This window comes from Daucus carota, chromosome 1 (genome assembly GCF_001625215.2).
Source record: "Daucus carota subsp. sativus chromosome 1, DH1 v3.0, whole genome shotgun sequence".
In the NCBI taxonomy this organism is placed as follows: Eukaryota; Viridiplantae; Streptophyta; class Magnoliopsida; order Apiales; family Apiaceae; genus Daucus; species Daucus carota.
In genome coordinates, this window is record NC_030381.2 from 36,358,793 (window position 1) to 36,383,613 (window position 24,821).

The 24,821-nt window shown below is 33.0% G+C and overlaps 2 protein-coding genes across 4 annotated transcripts in view; both read left to right on the plus strand.

Moving 5' to 3' along the window:
* Positions 1-2,534: 2,534 nt before the first annotated feature.
* Positions 2,535-24,821, plus strand: part of LOC108205166 (nucleolin 1) — a 47,651-nt gene continuing 25,364 nt past the window's right edge. Inside the window, exons 1-12 of one of the 2 annotated variants that reach the window (XM_017374985.2) lie at positions 2,535-2,832; positions 2,963-3,008; positions 3,237-3,421; positions 3,565-3,648; positions 3,881-3,997; positions 4,091-4,182; positions 4,253-4,370; positions 4,606-4,694; positions 4,780-4,861; positions 4,941-5,029; positions 5,625-5,911; positions 6,209-6,383. In XM_017374985.2, coding sequence (XP_017230474.1) covers positions 2,800-2,832; positions 2,963-3,008; positions 3,237-3,421; positions 3,565-3,648; positions 3,881-3,997; positions 4,091-4,182; positions 4,253-4,370; positions 4,606-4,694; positions 4,780-4,861; positions 4,941-5,029; positions 5,625-5,886 — 1,197 coding nt within the window. In that variant the 5' untranslated portion in view covers positions 2,535-2,799 and the 3' untranslated portion in view covers positions 5,887-5,911; positions 6,209-6,383. Of the gene's footprint in view, positions 2,833-2,962; positions 3,009-3,236; positions 3,422-3,564; positions 3,649-3,880; positions 3,998-4,090; positions 4,183-4,252; positions 4,371-4,605; positions 4,695-4,779; positions 4,862-4,940; positions 5,030-5,624; positions 5,912-6,208; positions 6,384-24,821 lie in introns of those variants that run through there. The other variant, XM_064081998.1, reaches the window with a different exon arrangement.
* LOC108199588 (uncharacterized) lies at positions 9,596-22,666 on the plus strand. 2 transcript variants are annotated; one of them, XM_017367594.2, is made up of 10 exons: positions 9,596-9,925; positions 10,437-10,744; positions 10,915-11,002; positions 11,752-11,870; positions 14,092-14,302; positions 14,438-14,573; positions 20,194-20,273; positions 20,433-21,048; positions 21,532-21,617; positions 21,767-22,666. In XM_017367594.2, the coding sequence occupies exons 1-10, from the start codon at positions 9,868-9,870 to the stop codon at positions 22,369-22,371; spliced, it is 2,307 nt and encodes a 768-aa protein (XP_017223083.1). In that variant the 5' UTR covers positions 9,596-9,867; the 3' UTR covers positions 22,372-22,666. The 2 variants fall into 2 exon arrangements, with proteins under 2 accessions (XP_017223083.1, XP_063938066.1); XM_064081996.1 differs by having other exon boundaries at positions 10,437-10,729.

Genomic DNA, 24,821 nt, shown 5'->3' on the forward strand with positions numbered 1-24,821 from the left:
GTTCCAACAACTGTCTTAAGAACACATAAGTAGTTAGGCACAACATGAGTTACATCAATTACGGCCAGTGTTCATGGTGCATTGTTTATGTTATTAGGCAAATTGAAATTTGTTAGCTGTTGTGATGCTTGAAAAAAGGATTTAAGTCTTTTGAGTTGTGTGTGTCTGGTGAGGTTCCGGTGCAAAATCAAACGTTGTCAGCGTTTATGTATTTTACTTTATTGTGTCTATAAAATATTATTTTATTTTATAATTTAATAACGCACCTATAAAACATAACTCTGTAACTTTTTTTCTAATTTTTTTTTTCTCCGAATAAAAATCTAAACATCAATTTTTCATTTGGTAAAAGAACTCAAAACAATTATTGAACTGTGCTTTATAAGAGCGTTAAAGTGCATTTCACGCCCCGTCCCCAATGTTAAGAATTGAGAGGGACGGAAGGGGTAGCTTATAGAGACTTAATATTATAAGTGCTCAGTTTAAATTGCCTGTTTGAATAATTTTATGTCATAAATGGGTATGAGTTATTAGCAATAATATTAATAACCATAAATTTGGTAATTTAACTATAAATTTGGTAATTTATTTATTTTAGTGCTGAAATTTCTTGGCTGTGATACGAGGCCCCGCAGGGCACTCATGCTTACAAAAGTGCTTTTTTGAAGTTGCATTTATGATTGTAAAGTTGAAACCATATTTTTGTAAAAAATAGTTTAGAAAATTAATATTTTTTCTAATTTTTATTTGAAAAGGAAAACATCACTACCTATTTTATAATTTTAGCCAAACTTTTATAAATGATTATATTTGTTGAACCATTATAGATTCGTAACGAATACTACGTTATCAATTATCAATTATGATATTAAAAACAATACATTTTGATTTATAATAACAACTTGAAATATAATAACATATTATATTTAAAATATAACAGTCAATATAGTTAGCACTTAAAGCATCTCTAGCAGAGTCCTAACACGTTCCCTAAATATATAATAAAATATTCATTTTTAAGGGATTACTACATTTTATTGAATGGGAACTCCAACAACATTCCCTACTTCTATTCCCTATTATTATTATAATATTATATTCAACTTGTAAGTTGGAGAGAGGAAGGAGGGAAAGAGGGGAGAAAATGAGAGAAGTGAATATTTTATTCTTCAAAATAGTATGAGGAATGGTTCCCCATCTTTAAAAATGAGGAATGAAGTGGACATACTAACTTTTTAACGGATGGCTAGGACTCTGCTGGAGTTGTGTTTTATATAATACTAGCTTTTAACCCGTGCGAAGCACGGACGGATATAAAATTCGTAATTTATTAATTATAATTTAAATTTTAACATCATTTTATTAGTATTTTAGTATTAATGAATTAGATTTTAACCAGATTATATTTACCAACTGATTACATTTTTTGGACGATTACGAATTATACCAATATCGATTTATTATAATATAGTATATAAATAATATATAAATTATATTTAAAAGAATAATGGTGGAGTTTTTTTTTATCTTGTATTACATCACAAGTGTTTGTAATTTGAACGGTATAAAACTCTTTGATATTGTAAGAGTAAGAGAAGTTTACATGTGAACGACTTGTAGTTATAAAAGAAATGACCAATCAAAATTTTGTACTGACTACAAATTAAACTTTATTATATTATTATATTATACTAGCCTTTAACCCGTGCGAAGCACGGGCGGTTATATAATTCGTAATTTATTATTTTTAATTTAAATTTTAACATCATTTTATTACTATATTAATATTAATATTAATAAATTGAATTTTATTTAAAAAATGATTATATTTTCTCACGAAAATTTAGTTTTTATAATTTATTATCTATATATAAATATTGTTTTGTTATTAATATGTGATAATTTATTATTTCTGTTGATGCTTCAACTGTTTAATAAAGTTACTAAGCACCCGCCGAGGTGGAGACAGAGACAGAAGGCGAATGCGAGTGTATTGGTGATGGAGAGGGAGACTGATACTTTGACCCGTGATATTCTTTGCTGCTGATTGTAAAACTAAGGCTTAGAATCTAATACGAGATCGATTGTTAGTAGTATTCTTTATATTTTTAGTAGGGGTAAAATGGGTAATTCAATAAAACATGACTGAACCAAAAAAACCTAACCAAAATTTTGTACGACTACAAATTAAACCTATGTTGACTTTTTATAAGGCTTAGAATCTAATACGAGATCGATTGTTAGTAGTATTCTTTATATTTTTAGCAGGGGTAAAATGGGTAATTCAATAAAACATGACTGAACCAAAAAAACCTAACCAAAATTTTGTACGACTACAAATTAAACCTATGTTGGCTTTTTATAGTATAGTATAGATTCCTTATATTAATACTTACATAATATTTTACTTGTTCAATTTAACCGACAACTCTTTTTCTAAAAAAAGAAAGCTCATAGTTTACTAGTACTCCTATAAAATGAAAATAAAAAAAATTACTAAAACAAAAAGTAAAAAATAGAGAGTACTTATTTTCCGGAAGTTTAATATGCAAACCGCTCCGGCCGTGCGCTCTCAACGGTCAAGATGCAAACCCCCAAAATATCTCAAACCCTAAAATCGAAGGCGGACACGATAATTCCTACAGTGCGGACGCACCCGTAAATTTATTACATTCAGTTGTTGTATAAATACATAACCAGCCCGTATCAACCCCTTCATCTCTGTCTCTCTAAACCCTATTCGTTTTTAGGGTTTTTCTCAAGCCGCTCTTCTTCTAAACCCCTTTCTCACTGACACTCATGGGTAAATCTGCAAAGAAATCAGCCACTAAGGTCCGTCATCTCCTCTTTTCAAACCCCTTTTCTTTGGTTTGTTCGTATGTTTGATTCTGTGTTGATTGCTTGTGGTTTTGTGTGTTTATTGTAATTAGACTGATGGGTTTGACTTGGGTTTTGACTTTAGGTTGCTGTAGCTCCAGCTGCAGCTGCTACCAAGCCATTGACTCAAGGTTTGTGGTTTCTTGATTTTTGGAGTTCTGTTGGGTGTTCTTGCTTGTGTTAGTGTTATTTTGATTGTTAGTGTTATTGTATCATGGTTTGCGCTTTCTTGATTTTTGTAGTTCTATTGGTTTTTTTTGCTGTAATTGATTGTTAATTCATGTTTTTTTGATATGGGTTTGTTTTTAATTGGTAGTGTTTGTTGAATGTTTCTTTGTTGGGGGTTATTGTTTTTGTAGGGAAGAGAGAAGCGGAAGATGTGGCAGAGAAGCAGCAAGTGTCTGCGAAGAAACAAAAGCAAAACGAGGCTGCGTTGAAGAAGGCAGTTGCTGAGAAGATTGAGGAGGTCAAGATTCCGGAGAAAACCGAAGAAAGTGGTTCGGAGGATGGTTCTGATGCAGATGATAGCGGTTTGGAGGATGATGTATGTGCTTGTGTTGAGTTGAATTTTTCTGCTTTTTTTTTTTTGCTATATAGTTTTCTGATTCTTGATGATGTGGTGTTGTGTGAATTTTGTTTAATTTCATTATGCTTATGACTTTTAAAATTCTTATTAATACTGAACAGGAAATAGAAACTGCCCCTGTATCCTCCAAGGGAGAGGATGATGCCTCTAAAGGTGAAACTGACGATGAGTCTGGTGATGATGAGGTTTGAGCCGTTACTCTGTGATTAGTTTTTGAATATTCTGTGATTTGAACTACAAACTCTTGTGGAAATAAGGATATTTAGGTTCTTATGAGGTACATGGTTTAGAAGTGTCTAATAATCCAATACCAATAGTCAATTCACTTATTCTCATGGAAGTGATTGATTGTGTACATTTTATGGTCATAAAACTATATCTTTTATGTATAATTGATTGGGATATGATGTGTGGCAGATGCCTGAAGGTGCTGAAGCTGAAGATGGTAGCTCTGAGGAAGAAGGTTCTGAAGAGGAAGCTTCAGAATCTGAGGAAGAAGAAAAAAAGACTCCCAAGCTAGATGCCAATAAAGCTGTAAGTGCTGACCCATGTTTTAGTTGTACGTCTGCATGTTCATGCTCAGGTGTGGAGCCTATGTTGAATATGATATTTATTTTTGTAATGTAGACAAAAACCCCTAGCACACCACAAGCTGCAGCTACAGGAGGCAAAACTCTTTTCATGGGCAATCTGGCATTCTCTGTGGAGATATCTGATGTGTATGTATATCTTATTGTGTTTTCCTAATAATTTCTGGAAAGTTTTCTAACAACTTTTAACTCTTGACAGGGAGGATTTTTTCAGAAATGCTGGGGAAATTGGTGATGTTCGCCTAGCTGAAGATAGAGATGGGAAATTTAAGGGCTTTGGCCATGTGGAGTTTGCCACTGCAGAAGCAGCTCAAGATGTATGCCAGTTTTATTTGTTGAGTCTTTGTAGATTTAGTAGTCATCATTTTTGGTCAGATTCAATAATTACTGGTATTATTCAGTTTCATCAGATTTTAATCCTTTTTGGGAAAAAAACATTATTGTGTCAAAAGGGACTGGAGTCGGCTTGTAATTGTTTTTTGTTGTGCAATTTGGTTAGATCTTGTATGACATAGCCTTTGGTATATATTAATGTTGATTTTTGAAGTGCAGGCTCTTAAATTAAATGGTGCAGATTTCATGGGTCGTCCAATTAAGCTTGATATGGCCCGTGAAAAGGGTGCATATACCCCAGCAAGCGGGTACTAGTACCTTAACTGTAATCAAGCACTCAAGTTTTAATATTTTTGTCTCAAATGAATAATTTTTTTCCGAACAAATGTTCAGCAATGATAAGGGAGGAAAAGCACAAGGTCAAAGTCAAACAGTATATGTCAAAGGTTTTGATACAAGTGATGGTGAGGATCAGGTAAGTATTGTGCTCGTGTTAATGATGCTTACACTGTTAATGCTGGTGTCTTACTCCCTTGAACTTTGGCATGTGACAGGTTCGTAGTGCACTAGAGAAGCATTTTGGATCTTGTGGAGATATAAAAAGAGTCTCCATTCCCCAGGATTTTGGGGGTAATATGAAAGGGTATGTACACGTGCCCTTTGAAATTTATAGTTCATTAAGTCCACATAAGGAATTTGTGATATGCTTGTAAAGTATTTAACACTGCTAAAATCCCAAAGGATCACTAACAGTGTTTTGCTTTAAAATGGTATTACAACATTAAAGTCATCTCTATTCCTTGGTCTGTCAACATAGCTACTTAATACTTTAGTCAAGTTAGTTGTTGCACTAATAGATCAAGGTCATTGCTTTAGAAGTTTTAGTGTTAATTTCTGCATCTGTTCCTTCTTGCGATGCTTTCTCTCTTTTATTAAAGTTATAGTATTCTGTATTTTTGGCATATGTTCTAAAGGCACGATTCTTAATTAGTGTGGGTTGTAAGTAACCCTTTTCCTCTCTTGGTATTTCTGTAAAGAATTTCCCTACTGACCACCCAATGTAGCTCTCACCTTCATACATGGTAGTAGGAATGTGTCATCTTTCAGATTATATAATTATATTGTAAACCTCTCCGCGGATTATATATCCAATGCAAGCTACACCAAGTGGCTTTTAATATCTGACCTCTATTTATTGCCTCTTGAGAGTTGTTAATATGTGTATCTTAATTGTGCAGGATAGCATATGTTGAATTTTCAGATAGTAATGCTACCAGTAAAGCTCTGAAACTTGATGGATCTGAACTTGGGCATGGCACATTGACCGTTCAAGAGGCAAAACCAAAAGATAATAGTTCTGGACGTGGTGGTGGAAGAGGTGGTGGTCGCCGTGGTGGCGGAGGTAGAAGTGGTGGCGGTCGGTTTGGTGGAGGAGGTAGAAGTGGCGGTGGTCGCCGTGGTGGTGGTGGTGGCCGTGGGAGAGGACGTGGAAGATACTGACCATGTCTGCTTACAGCTGGCACAGGTATGATTGGATCTTGTCTAATGTGAAATGTCTATTATGTTTAATTAGTCTACAAAAATTGTCATGGTAGTTTATAATTGTAAAAGGTGGTTAAGAATATGCATCATCTGGTAAGTTAATTGTTTATCATTTAAACAGCTTTCAGACAGTATAGAATACCTATGTTATCTGGTTTTGAGTTTTTAGTGTCTTATGGTCTTGCGAGCAGAAGCATTTTTTGTGTTGCATTTTTATCTATAATCTGTCCGTCCTTGAGTTTTGTGCTTCTTATCTGATGCCTTTTCTTGGTTGATGCAGGAAGAAAAGGAAACCTTTGATGCCAGAGTCGGAAGATCGGAGTTGTACTAGGAAGCTAGAAGTGGTTTTCTAGAACAATTTTTGTGTTTTGAGTATCTTAGTTTAGTAATGTTAGCTCACATATTATAGTAACATGTGATAACTTAATTTTTTATATAAAAGGTTTTGAATGCTATTGTTTAGTACTATGTTGTGGCAGGGGTATGTTTGTGGGCGGTGTAACACCTTATTATTGTATGAGACGTATGAGAGACCAAAACTTATTTAAATTTTCTACGTTCACCAATATTGAGGGCAGCAGTTATTTGTTCTCGTAAAGAAATTGGACCCCATACTTATACTCCAAATCATGGTTTAATTATATTTTTTTTGATATTGGTGGAAGTTAGTTTGTCGTTATGTTTAATTCATGGAGAGCTTGATTGTGCTCTTTGCCTGATTAAAGAATATATAGACGTGGTTCCTAAACTTGGTGCAAAATTTTTAAAAAATTGTGCATAGAAATATTGCGCATGTTGTTGGCTGATCATTTCGGATGAAGACAAGAACTCGTTTTGGGAAAAAAAGGTTATATATATTATATATTTTAATATTAAATATTTAATAATTCTCTAGATTTCCTTTTTTTAATAAAATGGCAATCCATTAATTAAAAGTTGTATGGCATTTACAAATACAATCGAAATTGGTCTGGCAAATAAGCGGTTTGAAGATTATTTGAGTATATGTACTTGTTTTCACCTGATTGTTCTGAACCTTCTTGAAGAGGCAAATAAGCGATTTGAAGATTATTTGAGTATATGTACTTGTTTTCACCTGATTGTTCTGAACAATCGACAATAGATGAGATCCCGTAATAACTATCAAACCTGAATCAAACTCATTCACGAAAATCATACCGATCTATAACCTCGATTATGGAGAACATCAAAACAAAAACCAATTCTCACAAAAAAAAAAAAAGAACTGACAAAATCCAAATATATTGGGAACTTCTTGAAAGGAAAATAAGATTTCAAACAAGAAAACAAAAAAAGGAATTGAGACTTTCAACCGGTGAAAATCAATGGAAGGCCGTCAAAATCTTTTAATGGAGGCTAGGGTTTAGGAGAAAGGGAGGTGGGACCTTTTTCTTATGAAGACAGTCAGGGGTGAATACGGGTTGGGTCGGTCGGGTTAGAAGGAATAGAATGATCAGACACAATTAGTCCGGTTTATATAAAATAAACACATTTACTAAAAGAAATATACATAACTTAATTAAAATTTGGGTTAGGTTGATTCGGTTTGGGTCAGGTTTTAAAAGTAAAAACAAAAATAGGTAATAAATAAACTGTCAATGTCAAGAGAACAAACTCCTGGTTCATAATGAGTCAAGAAGCCAAAGTAATAAAACATTTATAAATCATAAACTACATGGATGCATTTAATATCAAATCTAGATGTTCACTAAAATTTACTGTGTAGATCGAATTCCGGTTACCGATTTCCGCACTGCATATAAAATTATATAGGAGGGAGTGAATATATAAATATATAGGCAATTGTTCAAATACAAACTACTAAAATAAAAACCAAAATACAAACTAAGGGAAACTATAGCTAAACGACATCATCCACCCCTATATGTCATCAACCATCCCCTACATGTCATCACTCATCTAGGGCCCACCATCACCGCAATTCAATCCATCCCGGGGCCTTTAGGCCTCGCCAAGGCTCCACATAAGTCCTGCACAGGTTCCAGACAGCCTTAAGAGTCAAAACTTGGCCCCAACATGGTCTCGTTAGGCCCCACCCCGACCCTACCAGGCTCCATTTCGATCCTATCTAAACCCATTTTGGGGTCCATTCCCGGTCCCAAAATCTTTATCATTCTATTTAATCGTATTGATTTGTATTTAGTCTGTATTGAAGCAAGACCATTTATATATACAGTTTGCGCATGTGCCGGTGATTCTGAAATTGTAGGAATTATAATTTTTGGCTTGCTGTCAGCTGCTGCTGGCCATACGAAATTTCCAACTCAATTAATATTATTTTTCTTCAAAAAATAGAAAAATAAATCATGAAGAAAGACGGTCAATATATTTTAAATTCTCAACTCAATTAGCTAATCTGATTTGGAGTAGATAACGTATTATGTGATACTTCGTAAACAAAATAATATCATAAAATGAAGAATAATATTCTTAATTCCTACAACCACATTAGATAATGGGTTTGTCTAGTGTGTGCCCATGGGCACATGCTAAGCACGGAAACTCATAAATTTGGTGTGTTTTGATTGGTGAGGTTGGTGTGAATGCAGGGGGGCCATCATTATTAAAGGGGTGTAAGCCAATCAAAACAAGGAAAAGCTATCAAATTTTGTGCTTATTGTGTGCCCATGGGCACACCATAGAAAAACCGTTAGATAATTATGCTTTTAACGAAAGTTACAACTAATGTTTTGAGATTTGTGTGTGTTTTGGTACAATTCTATTAATAAAACTATTCATTTGTCAAAAACATAGCAGAGTGACTATTCAATCTAATTTAATATAGTCATAATTATAATGTCCAACTATTTGAGTTCAAAAAATATGCAATTAATATATCACAATGACGCAACTAAACAAAATATTATTTTTAAGGATGAAATACACACACACATTTCACTCAAACCTTAATCCTCACGGTGATATTGATTATTGAACGTCTAAGCGGATGTATTCAATTGAGATTTTAAAAGATTTTTTTTTTCATTATTGAAATATTAGGCTATTCAATTAGATTTGTTTAAAATCTATTAAAATCATGGGGTATTCAATTGAGATTTTAAATTATGTTATAAAATCTGATAGTATTCAATTAAGATTATGCTTAAAAATTCGATGGTATTCAATTGAGATTATTTAAAATCCATTAAATGCATGAGATTTTGAATCATTTTTTTAATCCTAAAAAATTTGTTTAAATCTAAAAAATCTATATCTATATAAAAAAAATACACACAAAATCAAAATTACATACAATCCGGTCTGTAGATTAAAAACAATCAATTTTAGCGGAGTAAGGTACTGTTTGGGGTTGCTGTTACAGACAGTAACAGTAGTTTTTTGCTGAAAACCAGGTGAAAAACTGTTTGGTAAATCTAAAAGCAGCTTTTAGCTGAAAAGCTGCTTTTAGAAAAAGTAGATCCTTCTATGCTTTTCGGAAAAGCTGATTTCAATTTTTGCAGGGAGTTATTACAAATTTAACTATAAAACGTAATAAAAAAATTATATTTTTTATATTATAACTCAAAATAAACGAAAAAGTCACCAAACAGTTATCTGATTTCTACCCCAGCACTTTTTTTATATGCACATTTTCTGACCAGACGTATCTTAAACCAACAAACATGCCTGTAACGTTAGTATCTAAAGTACGGTATCTCGAGTTCTGCGAGTGAACAGAATGTGTTATTCTACTGACAACATCACTGTCATGTCACTGGCAGCAGATATGATACCACCGATGACGCATTTCCTCACTATTCTGGATCTTTCTTCCGAATATCAGTATTTTGGGCCAATTCAATCCAGCTATTTGGCCCAATTAAGCCCCATTAAATACCATAATCCTTGGATTAAAAACCCTAATTCTGCAATTCTGTCCAGTCGTGCAGTGGAGATATGACGGCGAAGATTCATACACCGGCGGAGACAGAGATTGCAGCTCAGTCCAATTCTGGTAATATATGTTTTTATTATTTGTTCTTGATTATTTTTGTGATTATTTTGGTGTGATTGTAGTATTTATCTGTCTTGTTTTTCTCATAAAATGCCATATAAGATATAATGTTTGCGAGGTTTAGGTTTTAGTGGTGGTTTAGATTTTACGACCTATTTGTGTCATGAATTTAATGTATTAGACAAGAAGGGAATGAATGTTGAAGTTTTAAATGGAGAAGGTTTTGTTTAATTGTTTATATTTGTGCCATGTTTGGTGTTTATATGCCGTTGTCTAATTTAAAATACTTAAAACAGACTAGACAACAATGTTAATTAGTAGTTTGGGGGTGTCTACAGAATAATTAGGGATGTGCAATGTGGCTAGGGAGGAGTAGGTTTTTTATTTGTACGATTTGAGCTCGTTTTGCTTGTATCGATTGAAATAAAATGTTTGTTTGTTTTCCGGTATTATCTATTTAAAAAGCAGAAAGGTGACCTGCTTAACTTATGATTTGTTGATTTCCCAACAGATTGGTATCCAATGCAAGACCTTGATCTTACCACAATGACAGACAATATTACCCTACAAAAGCATGACAGATCAATCAATATCATGGAATCCAAACTTAATTCTGTTGAAGAAAATCAAATAGCAGCCGAGGAGCAAATAACAGAGCTGAAGGACCAATTGGCTCAAATGTGTCTTGAGTATGCTGAAACTAAGAGAACTGTTGTCACTCTGAGGGAGCTTGTGAGAACTGAGTTGCTGAAAAAGACCGTAGAGGCTGATGAAAGAAGCATACTCATCCCTGGATCTAAGGAGGTTAGCTCAAGCATTGTAAGTTTATTTTAATAGTCACCAACTCATTTTGGTATTGTAACTGAAAATGATATCTTAAATGTATCGCGAAAATCTAAGAACAATAATCGAGAGGATTTAAAATTAAGCCTTAATTTTATTACCCTTTGAATTGAAATCCAGATTTACTGACCTGTATTATTTACCAGGATCCAGTTCACCACCAAGCTCCAGAGTTGTTGGCGAAGCCTCATCCTCAAATTCCACAATCAAAGACTCCAGTGCAGTCCACACCTGGTAATTGTCAATGTTATTTCTTCATATTTGTGTTTTACTGGACAAGCATCAAATCTGGTATAATCTCATCATTGTCAAGGGTGTTACATGTAGATTATAGTTATTATTATATAATAATCATAGTTAAAATACAATAATAAAAATAGCAATAACTTCTGTTAATAACAATGTGTTAATTATAATAACTTAAAATAAATCAAATCAAATTATTTTTCCTATCTATAATTTTTAAAACTTATGAAAGACGGCTTTTTTTGAACAGATTATACTTATAATGAATAAAATTTAAAATCTGATAACAAAATAGAGAAAATATGGAAAAAGTATCAATTTTTGGCATGTAAAAGGAATGAATTTGTTTGAATCGATAACTACAAGAGTATAATCACATTTTCGAGAAGTTGTACCAGGTACAATGAATTGTATGTTCATACACCAGATTTAGTATAACACTATGTAAGTGCACCGACGTGCTGCAATTTATAGAGTTGAGTTGATGTACACTCTATTCTATACCAAAGTGGTGCAAAAGTACACTTTTGCTGATGGTTTGGAAATTTCCTTTCTAAATTATTACTATCTTAAAATAGTTATATTGATGTCTCCCTTCACATTATGGAGTATCAGAAATGTCAGTAAGTTTGTCTAACTAATATTTATGTTAGTTGTCACCCAAAAAGCCTTATTCAAAATCCATGTGCAAGAATACGCTCTTAAAGCTGCAAACGATCTTCCATTGTATTATACAGTTAACGAGGGAAGAGCACATGCACCAATGTATATGTCTGCAGGAACATATACGTCCCCCAATGTTTTTTCAGACCAGGGACCTCAGATCAGTGACGAATCCTGTCAGCTACAAGAAGAGGTAATTACATAAAAAGTTGTTTGTCTATTATAATTTATACATCAGTCTTCTATGAATTATTTTTTTCTGGATATGATGTATATGTTCCATCAGCTCCATACTCTTAATTGATATATCTATATTTCTGAATGTACTTTCCTCAATGAAATATTTACTTGGAAGTTCTTAAGTTTGTCTTGTGCAATGTAGTAGACCTTTCAAACAATACCCATAATACCTTTTTAGCTTCTTGAATGTAATTAAGGAAATTTGCCTACACTTTTTACGACAAGAGTAAGATATGGATCTCACTACTTAAACTAGAGATATTGTCAGCAGACCAATGGAAAATATGGTAGGATATCAGGAATTTCTTGTAGATATCTTTCAGCACATGTAAACCTTTCAATGAATAAGGGGAAAATGTGGAAGGGTATCTGATTTTCTATGCATAACCGACATAGTTAATTTAATGCTTAAAACTCACCGTAGTGATAATCACCGCAATATGGATTAGGATAAATAAAACGTGACAAGCATATATTGACAATAATAATAAGTCTACAAACCTTAATTGAGGGCAAAGTTATGTTTTTTTAGGAAACCCTAGACATGCATCATTGGTTACTTAGTTGAGGATAATTCCATTCTTCTTTAGAAAACCCTATGTATAAGTCATTGATAAAGCAAGAAGTAACTTGTTACTCTAGTACTTGATTCTTGGTTGTGTTGAATTTAATAAAAGTTAATACTTGCTTTTCAGAGATTATATTGTACTAGTGATCAGCAAGGTTGTATTTCACGTGAGTGCATTGATTTATTTGATTTATCTGAAATTAGCAAAAATAAAGGGGAGATTTCAAAATTTGTGTCAAAATGAAATAAACCAGCACTTATATAGATGAAAATTCAATATGCGGATAATTCAGCCAGGGTTTATGTTCATAGCACCAACTGAATTTGCTATTTAAAATCTTCTTCCTTCAGAAATATTTTTTGGTGCTCGGTGAGTAAGGCGTGATGAAGACATCTGATCCTCATCAACTTGATAAAGTGTTCTTTTATTTAATTCATCTTTTTTTCTTCAATTTCATCTACCTATGCCACAAAAGTCCAAAATTTAGTCAAGAGAGCCTACACACTTTGAACCACAAATATGCAAGAAAGTATGATAATCAAATATAATATTTTGCACATTATCACTATTGTATGTTGTAAAATCCTAACTAAAGTCTAGTACTCAGCCTCTAATAAACCCATTAACTGTAGCTGATTATATTTGTGGTCAGTATTTCTTATTCAATTCGTAAAAATGCTTCTTTACTCTTCTTTTCTGTTTTCTGCTTAATCTTGACTATGCATTGTGCTTAAGCACATTGTTGATAATTGTGATAACTCATGGCAGCACCAGGAGTTGTGGTAGCGGGGATTTAGGATCACAGTGTTAAATTGGAGGGTCTTATCTTTTACAAATTATGTACATTCACATTATATATTACCAAAGAAAATGTAGGAAAGTGAACCAGAGAAATGAAAAGCTCCTCATTTTCACCATCACATGCAATCTTGACTAAAAGGTGCAACGAAATATTGATTTTATGAATTAAGACCAATGTGACTTGTATATTGATGCAGATCGCAGTACGTGAGTACCTGGACGTGCCTTCCCATGTAATTATTATTAAATTATGTCACAAAACCATAGGAAAACATATAAAGTATGAGATCTTATTGCATGTACATTTTTTTATTGATTTTATGAAATTTATGCTCTTAATGTCTTTGAATCTTGATATGGTTAATTTTACATGGAATGGGTGATGAAAGTAGTATTTGTTGGCAGTATAGTGATTTCTGGCATCCACATTTGATTGCTTTTGCAAATCTTCATATGTAAGCTTCAATTGGTATAACTGTACTGTTGTGTTTGGTTAGGATGAATGAAATTGGTGGGAATAGAATGAAATTTGAACTAGTTTCTGGGTAAATCTTCAATTTTTTCATTCCTTTCCCTGTTTTCTGCACAACCACCTAAACTTGAGCTCGAAACCCCCATTTTGAGAAGGAATTCTCCATTGTCGTTCATACCCATTTCTTCCCCAAATTTTTTCATCAAATATTTGCACTCATTTTTTTAGAAATATTTCCTCCTACCTTCTTCATCACACTCTCTGCAGCCAAACACGACATAGACATAAAGTTCTACAAATGTTCATCTAATATATGTTGTTCTTTTTAACAGGACAATTGCATATGCAAGGCGATTCTGAACGAGTATTCAATGAAGGTAAATGTAGAAAAACCCATTTATAATTCAGGAATAACAGATGGTCAGCCTTCAGCATCTGTTACATCTTTAACATTTAATGGAAAATATTATGTTGGAGACAAAGGCAGGAATAAGAAAGAGTCTCAGAATTTAGCTGCACGTGCTGCTATCTTGTCTCTTTTAGGTACTTTTCTTCATTGCAAGTTTTCGGTTCTTAACCTAAAAAAGAAAAAGCTGTCTAGAATTTTTTGTGCTATCCACCCACTCTTTATAAGGTATAATAATTCAGCTATGTGGAATGTCTTTATTACATGTGTAGATTCTGATGCAAATATGGTTATCTCGAAGATTATTAGTAAATGGAGACTTTCTTCTTTGAAAGATAAAGTTAAATTGCCATTAGTGGAACAAGGGAAGGTCCGGGAAGCTAAGAATAGTGTGGGAATTTATCCTCGGTAAGTATTAATTTCTTAATACTCGTAATGTATGAAGGGTCGTATTGCAAACATTGTGTAAACTACCATCTTTTGTTATATATAGGATATTGTTCATTGGTAATTAGAGTTAAAACATTGTAAAGTTAACCCTCCACATTAGATTTTATAGTTTAGAATTGCTTGCATGGCATAGTCATTATAACATTATAAAAATCGCAAAGAAAGTATCTATTTTTTATTTAGAATAGAAAATGGTGGAATATAATTTTGAGTTGCACACAGGACACATCACTCTTGTATATTGGAACACAGGGCGTTGGGACTGTTTTTCTCCCACCTAATTGTTGTGTGATCCAGTGTGCTGGGCACTTAAAGCTTGTTGAATTACTGAATAAGTTATGGCCTTATATAATACAGGCTCTTTTTTAAATCATCCTGATATGAAGTGATGTGGAACAAAATTTAGGCTAGGGGTTTAATTGTTTAGTGGTTTACAAGAATGGTACGGCTAGGGGCTTAGGACCTAATATGATAGTTTAGGCGACTACACTACATTTTCCCTTCCCGTTATGAAGTGATGTGGAACATAATTTAAGATATTATGAATTTTCCCCAGGTAAAGTTAACAAGAAGATTTTGTATCATTGGTTGACATCTAGTGTATTTATTTACAAGAGTTTAAATGTAGGCTCAAGCTATCTAGATATATAGATTATTGGACAGGCCCGGGTGTCTCTGGGCCTAGTCCATTAGGTTATTGTACCAGAGTATAGTGTTCATGTTGTATATATCTACAATAAAATCGGCGCATATAATATTAATCTAATTAATAGTTATTGGACAATTCTTTTTGATCGTGATTGCGATACATAAGTTTTTATCCATTTCACAATTGATATATTATTAGTATTAATATTAGGTTATTTGCAATTACTCCACCAAAATATATCTCTTTATTGTTTTACTTGCATATAATTACATATTTATCATTGAATGTCGATTGTATTTTAGGTTCTTTCGAGATATGCAATAAATATATGAAAACTAAAGAAAGAATACAAGTATTGAAGTCAAAATTTTACTTTAGTTTGTGTAAGAAAATGTATTTTATAAGAACATTACTTGATGTTTGAATTCCTGTTTCATTATACTCCCTCCGTCCTAATTTGGATGCGCCCTTTGATTTTAGTTATGTATGTTAAGTTGCATTGACCACCTACATACCCATACTCAACGGGGCACTCTAGTTTGGGATGGATGGAGTATTATAGTGTACTATGTGGCATGGATATAGACATGCCTTGCAGTCTATTTTTTATATAATAAGAGCATCTCCATCAGTGTCGTAGTGAGGTTCCTAAATATATAATAAACAATTCAATTTCTAAATAGTGAGGATTCTTTATTGAATGACAACTTTAACAATAATCCCTACTTGTGTTCCCTATTATTATTATAGTATTAAATTCAAGATCTATTAACAAAGAGATAATGTAAAAAATGTGGGAAAGAGTGTGAGAAAGGTGGGAAGTGAATATTTAGTCATTAAAAACCAAATGAGGAATAGGTTAACCATTTCCTGTTTATTAGGAATGAAAACTGGATCCTAAATGTTTAGGGAATAGCTAGGACTCTGTTGGAATGGATTTTTATAACATATTTCTCAAATTATAGTTTAGGGCATCATATAGGGCATCTTGAGTAGATTAACTATTTGATGTCCTAAACTATGATTTTGAGGAATATGTTAAGAAATCGACTCTAACAGAGTCCTAGTCATTCCCCAAACATTTAGGATCCATGTTTCATTCCTCATAAATAGGTAATGGCCAACTTATTCCTTATTTGAGTTTCAATGATTAAATATTCTCTTTCCACCTTTTGCACATTTTTTCAACATTTTTTACATTATCTTTTTGCTAATAGATATTGAATTTAATATAATAATAATAATAGGGAACACAAATAGGGATTATTGTTGAAAAGTGAAGATTCTGAATTAAATGACAACTCTAACAATAATCCCTATTTGTGTTCCATATTATTATTATAGTATTAAATTCAAGATCTATTAGCAAAAAAATAAAGTAAAAAATGCGGAAAAGAGTGTGAGAAAGATGGGAAGTGAATATTTAATCATTAAAAACCATATGAGGAATAGGTTAGCCATTACCTACTTATGAGGAATGAAAAGTGGATCCTAAATGTTTAGGGAATGGCTGGGACTCTGTTGGAGTGGATTTTTATAACAAATTTCTCAAAATTATAGTTTAGGACATCATATAGGGCATCTCGAGTAGATTAGCTATTTGATGTCCTAAATTATGATTTTGAGGAATATGTTAAAAAAATCGACTCCCACGGAGTCCTAGTCATTCCCCAAACACTTAGGATCCATGTTACATTCCTCATAAATAGGTAATGGCTAACTTATTCCTCATTTGAGTTTCAATGATTAGATATTCTCTTTCCACCTTTTGCACATTTTTTACATTATCTTTTGCTAATAGATATTGAATTTAATACTATAATAATAATAGGGAACACAAAGAGGGATTATTGTTGAAAAGTGAGGATTCTGTATTGACAACTTTAACAATAATCCCTATTTGTGTTCTCTATCATTATTATTGTAGTATTAAATTCAATATCTATTAGCAAAAAAATAATGTAAAAAATGTGGGAAAGAGTGTGAGAAAGGTGGGAAGTGAATATTCAGTCATTAAAAACCAAATGAGGACTAGGTTAGCCATTACCTACTTATGAGGAACGAAAAGTGGATCCTAAATGTTTAGGGAATGGTTGGGACTCTGTTGGAGTGGATTTTTATAACATATTCCTCAAAATTATAGTTTAGGGCATCTCGAGTGGATTAGCTATTTGATGTCCTAAACTATGAATTTGAGCCAACAGAGTCCTAGTCATTCCCTAAACACTTAGGATCCATATTTCATTCCTCATAATAGGTGATAGCTAACTTATTCCTCATTTTAGTTTCAATGACCAAATATTCGCTTCCACCTTTTGCACATTCTTTTCAACATTTTTTACTTTTTCTTTTTGCTAATAGATATTGAATTTAATACTATAATAATTATTGGGAACACAAATAGGGATTATTGTTGGAGTTGTCATTCAATATAGAGTCCTCATTTTTTAGAAATTGAATTGTTTATTATATATTTTAGGAACCTCACTAGGACACTGCTGGAGATGCTCTAAGTGCTTGTGTGAACTTATGTTCCTTGCACAACAGAGTCTTGGTTTTAACGGGTTAAGTTCTTATAAGCTCATTAGATTATATTGTGGCATGTGGGTTTAGAATAAATATTGTTGCTTCGTGCCTATTCAGTTGCATGTAACTATAACTAAATGTACTAATACTACATTGATTCTTAATTTAAAATAACATGACATTATTAAAACTATAAAACAAACATACCTTAGGTAGTAGTTTGTAGAGATGCCGAACATACCTTAGGTTGGAGTTTGTAGAGATGTCAAATTCGAGTATCTAACTTCCTTGGGCAAGGGAATTTTTTTTTTTTTTTGGGGGTGGGGGTTGGCCTTGAGGTTGTAGGATTGTTATTTGATGTCTATCTCTCGTCCTTCTAGAAAGACACTCGTTACGGTTCTAGAAAGACCACTACTCTTTTTACCGTAGTGGTAACCCCTTTTTTAAAGCAAAATACGTTAGGTAGATTTGGTTTGGGCCTAAGATGTCTAACAAAAACATATGCTTCATATAACTAAGTCATATCATATTCTGTGTATAATTGAAACATGAAATAATTCAGATTGTAACCAGTGTCGTGAAACTGTTTTACCCTATATATGTGAAACAAACAAAAAAAAGAATACTAAACTGTGGGAGGAAATTATGCTTATTAGTTGTGTAGTCTATGTTTTCAGACATGAATTTTTTTGGGGAAAAATAATCTTTAGCATGAAAGTGGGATGATCGGGATTTACTAATAACCTATTATGGCTAGTTGCCCACCCTTTCTGCAAGTTTAGTCCTCATACTCCCTTTATGAATGATAACTAGTATATTTGTAAATATTTATTTTACAAACAAAAGGTAAAACTTGGGTGATCTCATATTTTAGCAAGTTAATAGGAGATCTCTCGACGCTTACATTTCCCTTTTCTTCATTTTGGCGCGTTAAGATGCGATGCCTGTGGTGAAGAGAAGATCATATTCGTTTTATCACTTTTCCTGGTGAAGAGAAGATCAGACTCGTTTTATTACTTTTGCTGTTGTATTAGAGGTAAATTTTGTATTTCATATTCTGAACATAGTAGATAGCTTGACTATAAAATAATAGAAGAGTTCTTTAATTATATAAAATCTTATTTTTATTGAATATTGTCGTGTTGGGAGTATATTAATGTTTTTGCTTGCTATCAGCTAGCTCAGGTTTTGAAGCCTGGGAAGTGGAAACCTCCTGTAGGATAAGAGGCACAACCAACTTTGATTTATGGAATGATATTATAGTTAGAGGTAATTGCATATCGCACCCCTTAACTATCGTTCAAAAACGATATTGTACCCATACTTTGAGAAACTCAACTCGCACCTCATATCTTTACATTTCAAGAACGATACGCACCCCCTCCGTTAAATTCCGTTAACTTCCGTTAAAATACTCCTTCCGTCTCAATGTACATGTCCCTTTTGCTTTTCGAGGAGTCAAATTGACTAATTTCTGACCAATTATTAGAAAATATTTATTTATTATTTTAGGAAATAGAAAGTTGCATATTAAAATAGACAAGATTTACTTTTTGATAATTTTTTTTTAAAATTTTTGTTTAATTAAGCTATCCCCAAGTCAAAATGATTTTACATATCAAATTTTTGTTTAATAAAAGTGTGTATATATATAATAAATATCACATAATATTTATTTTTTATATTTAAAATAGTGTATATTTTAAGTACTTAATACACATATAACTAAAAATTTAAAATCATTTGATATGTAAAATCATTTTGACTTGGGGATAGCTTAAAGCTTAATTAAACAAAAATTTAAAAAAAATATCATCAAAAAGTAAATCTAGTCTATTTTAATATGTAACTTTCTATTTTCTAAAATAATAAATAAACATTTTCTAATAGTTGGTCAAAAATTAGTCAATTTGACTCGAAAAGCAAAAGGGACATGTAAATTGAGACGGAGGGAGTATTTTAACGGAATTTAACGGAGGGGGGTGCGTATCGTTCTTGAAATGTAAAGATAGGGGGTGCGAGTTGAGTTTCTCAAAATATGGGTACAATATCGTTTTTGAATGATAGTTAGGGGGTGCGATACGCAATTACCTCTAATAGTTATTGATATAGTTCTAAACTTTAGTAATCTGTAATATGTGAAACTTGGGAGCATAGGCTACTAGCATGTTGAATACTTATGTTTACTGCCCTTTAGTGATCTGTAATGTGCTCAAATGAATATGATGGGTCTCCATGATACAATTAGAAGATAAAGAACAAACTGTATGCTGACTAAAGTGAGAGTCTGAATAATTATGTGATTTATGTATACATCAGTTTCTTAATGGATGCATGATGTTTGGTTCACTTTACAACTGTTTTTGGGTGGTCCTATCAGTATTCATTCATCATAGTGTGCAGGGTACAGATTGCTGCAGTGCCGTCAAGTCAAACGTGTACTCTGACCCAATCAGTTCCTAGTAACTGTGATCCTCTGCAAGGTGAATTAACTAGTCAATTTCTGTTCTATATGCAATCCTATTCTTTAATTTAAAGTTTAAACTTATGATGTTTTTCCAACTTTACTTTTAATAGGTTGATACTAGTGTCTATTCATCATCTTAAAAGCTTCTTTAATACGTTGCTTGTGGAAATTGCAGGTTTTGACAATGCTGTATTATCTGGACCTTGTGTGCTACCCAAGTTTGGGTCAGGACCTGAGACACATATTTTGGTTTGTTGGAGGAAGCCTGAAAAGGGATTTATTGCTTTAAATGCTGACGGGGCTTCTCAGAATGGTATTGCAGCAGGGGGTGGTATTCTCAGGGACCATACTGGCAAACATATATCCAATTTTTACAATAACTATGGCACTGGTTCAGTCTTCATTGCTGAATCTAAAGCAATTCTAGATGGTCTTTCTATCTGTAAGGAACTGGGCTATAACAAGATCCAGTTACAGACTGACTCACGTCAAGCTACCTTATGCTTTGGTCGACGATCAAAAAGTTCTTTATCTGAGCAAAGTATATGGGATGAGATATACAAATTTCAGGATGAGCTGTCTATTGAGATCTTGCATGTATGTAGGGAAGGCAATAAAATGGCAGATTATCTTTCTAAAAAGGGTATCTTAGCCAAAGAAATGGGGACCATAGATGTAAGTCTAGATGAAAGAGCAAAAGAGCTTCTGGCAGGGGAAAAATTGGGAATATCTTACCTCAAAAAATTGAAAAATCAATCTGCTGGAGTGAGCGAGAATAATTTGCATACTGGGTACCACTTCCTTTTACATTTTTATATTTTACTCAGAGCCTTATATATTTATTTTGAGAATAAGCCCCCACCCCCACCCTCTGGGTTCGATTTTAACTAAAAAAGTTAGTGTTATTCTGAACTGCAGTATAGAGGTGATTTGCCAAGAGCAGTGACCAGCTGTCCACAAAATGTTATTCTACAATAACTAATAGAGATTTCTTAAACTGTAGTAATATTTTTTTATGCAAGAACACTGCCTAGGTTGATGGAGGGTTAAATACATTCCTTTTCTGCATTTTTTTCGAGTAATGAATATATTAAACAAACTGCATGCGGACTGATTTCCTGACGTGAGAAGAAAGAGAACAAACTCTATGTTGACTGTAGTTCCTATGGTTAAATTTATTTGTACGTCTTAATTGCATAACGTGATTGACAAGGTCTAGTTTACTGTGCAGCTGTCTTTGGTTGGTCTCATAAGTCAGTTACTTTAATTTGTAGGGTGCAGATTGCTCCAGTGTCATCAAGTGAACTTACTACATGTACAGTGGCCGAATCAGTGCCCAGCAACTGTGTCTCGCTGCAAGGTGAATTAACTAGGCAGTTTCCGTATGTAACCAATATGATGTCTTAGCATAAACTTGTGATGCTTTCCTCTGTACTATTAAGAGAGTGATACGAGTTTTGTCCCTCGTTTGGAAAGCATGGCTAATTTGTTGCTCGTGGATAATTACAGGGTTGGATTCTTTGGACAATGATTTATTATCTGGACCTTGTGTTCTGCCTGAGCTGTCAGGAACTGAGGCTTATTTTCTGATCTATTGGAAGAAGCCACGAGAGGGATTCATTGCTTTTAATACTCAAGTTTCACATAGAAATGGTGTTGCAGCAGGGTCTGGTGTTCTCAGGAATCATAATGGAGAACATATATCCAATTTCTACAATAACTATGGCAGAGTTTCTATCAATTTTGCAAAATCTAAAGCAATTCTAGATGGTCTCGTTGTGTGTAAAGAACTGGGCTATGACAAGATCCTGATACAGACCGACTCAGCTCTTGTTACTCTATGGTTTCACCGACAGTTGACAGTGACAGTTCCTTTGGATTTGCAAACTATGTGGAATGAAATATACAAGTTTCAGGACGCACTATCTGTAGAAATCTTGCATGTTTATAAAGAAGGCAATAAACTGGCTGACCATCTTTCTCGGAAGGGTGTCTTAGCTGAAGGAATGGGGTCCATCAATATCAATCTGGATGAAAGAGCAAAAGAGCTTCTTATTGGGGAAAAATTGGGAATTTCTTGCCTCGGAAAATTGAAAAACCAATGTATAGCTTGATACAGTGATGGTATTGTACCAGGCAAGAAAAAAGTGACAATATTGCAAGCAATTGATTTTTTGACAAGATTGCAAGCAATTAGCTAAGAAAATGTGACATACTGCAAATATACTCATACATACGTCTGCAGTTCGGAACTAGGTTGGTAAATATTCAAACTAAAGGTAGCGTAATATTCATTATCATATTTGAATTTGATTGGATATTAAATATAGACACGTACTTTGTGTATGTAAAGAAGTTGGTTACTGTGTTAGTTGCAAGTGTGGTGATACAAAAACGTATTGCACTGAACTCATTGTTTTGCGATCAATCATTTTCATATGGTGTTTTATAATACCCAAACTATAACCGTTGGCACATCATCATCATTCTTATAATACCTGAGTCTACCCGGTCACCAGAACCAATCAAAAAACTTTGAATTATTTTAGAACCAATAAGAGAACAATCATAAATTTAGACCAATCAAATTATAACATTCTTTTAATTGCTTAACTAAAGCACTACTCTACTATGGTTAGCGGTTAATTATTTATTATAATTAAAAACTTAATTTATATTAAGAATTAATTAACTAAAACTATACTAATATACCTAAAGTTATTCTTTTAGCAGAATAGAACTATAGTCACATAAGAGGACTACAGTCACGTATTGTTCTGTGTCACAACTACTAAAACAAAGATTCTAAACCAGACGAAGCTGGGCATGCTCCTTCAGGAAAAGCATAATTATTCATCTGCAACTGTTTCTCCGGCTCGAGCCACCACCAAATCACACGAAACACAGGTCATTTCCTTTAGATTAAGTTTTCGTTTTCTTTACAGAGTAGTTAAGTAACGTGTAAGAAGTTATCTGTCCATGTTGAGATAATGAGATTAGTTATGATGTTGGATATGTACGATAATTCTGTAGTGATTAAGTTTTTTTTTAATTGTATACTATGTGTAGTAATTGTCTAAGCTAGCAAATCAACACTTTTACAAGTAAGACACTTACTTTTTATTATAATTTTTGGTCAAGGCCTTCATATAGCTGTGATATTGTGCAGAGCTTATTAGCTGCAGGTAACGCTAAGCTATTCATTTTCCTGGAAAGCAATTCAAGTAATTCTTTAAATGGCATAGTTTTCGTATTCAAATCAGTTCACTATGGCACTGGCATTTCGTGTGCAGCTATATCTACTTCTATAAACTACAGTACTAAATCACTCAAACAGCTGCATCGAAGATCGCAATGTACAAATCTTGATCGAGTCTTAAGGGCATGCATATATATGAAAGTTAACATATTTCCTATTTATGAATATCAAGTCCGATGTCTCCTGTGTAGTTATGGTGTGGTCTGTTCTATAGTCATATTATTGTTTTTCATCCTCTCTAGGTTCTGTTCATAGTTCTACGGGTTTCTTGGTTTTTCCAGTTTTGGTTAGTGGCCCTTTTCTGATTTATCATTCGCCGGTATAGTGGTAGTTTTTAATATTTTTAATGGAAATATTAATGTACAACTTGATAGATATTCAATTTTCTAATTTATTAATCTTCTTCATCTTTTTCTACTTAAATGTAGTGAACCATTACTTGAGTTAATTATTTTATGCAACAACATGACATTAATATTTCCATTAAAATATTAATGTACAACTTGATAGATATCAATTTTTTAATTTATTAATCTTCTTCATCTTTTCCTTTTGAGGTCTCAGGTAATTAAACTCCAAATATTTTAATGGACAATCCTCACCCTGAACAGCACCTCATCCCTTTGCCTATGAAACGAAAAAGAGGTTGCCTAATGATCTGATGTATTGTATTTATTAAATAAAATTCTTTTTATTTACCATGATTTCAATTTTCACTTTCAAATAACAGGTCGACCAAGGAAGGAGGAAGCTATGGAAAATTCAAATACATCTACACCTGTGTCACCTGGACAGAAAAGACCGATTGGTATCGATTGACATCTTTGGCATGTTAGCTATTATTGTATATTGTAGATGATTTCTAATTTTTCTATTGCCAAAAATTATCACATCCTAATTTATTATGTCCTAATTATCATCACAATGTTTTATAGTATATACTAATATTTATTCTAGATGATTTGTAATCTTACCCAATTATTATAATTTATCCTTCTTATAAGTACCAGGTCGGCCAAGAAAGAATGTAGATGTGTAAAACTCCAAGCACAACATTGAATTGAAGGAAGATGTCCTGGTTTCAAACTCAACATCTCACCCATGTCAACTCCTCAAAAAAGACCTGTAGGTATAACTTTACAACCACTTTCTATGTGTCAGCAATATCTTATAGATATCATCGTGCCTAATAAAATCTCATGATACAAATGTATAATTATATATCAAGTTAATGGTTATTAAAGAATTCCATTTGTATTAGGCCGTCCAAGAAAGGTGCATACAAATTCAATTAGTGCCTATGAA

What these genes read in the sequence shown, in the direction of transcription:
- LOC108199588 (XM_017367594.2), top strand. Translation starts at nt 9,868, where the DNA reads ATGACGGCGAAGATTCATACACCGGCGGAGACAGAGATTGCAGCTCAG. An exon ending in TGCAGCTCAGTCCAATTCTG is followed by an intron (nt 9,926 to 10,436) that starts GTAATATATGTT and finishes ATTTCCCAACAG; the next exon opens with ATTGGTATCCAATGCAAGAC. An exon ending in GAGAATAATTTGCATACTGG is followed by an intron (nt 21,049 to 21,531) that starts GTACCACTTCCT and finishes TTTAATTTGTAG; the next exon opens with GGTGCAGATTGCTCCAGTGT.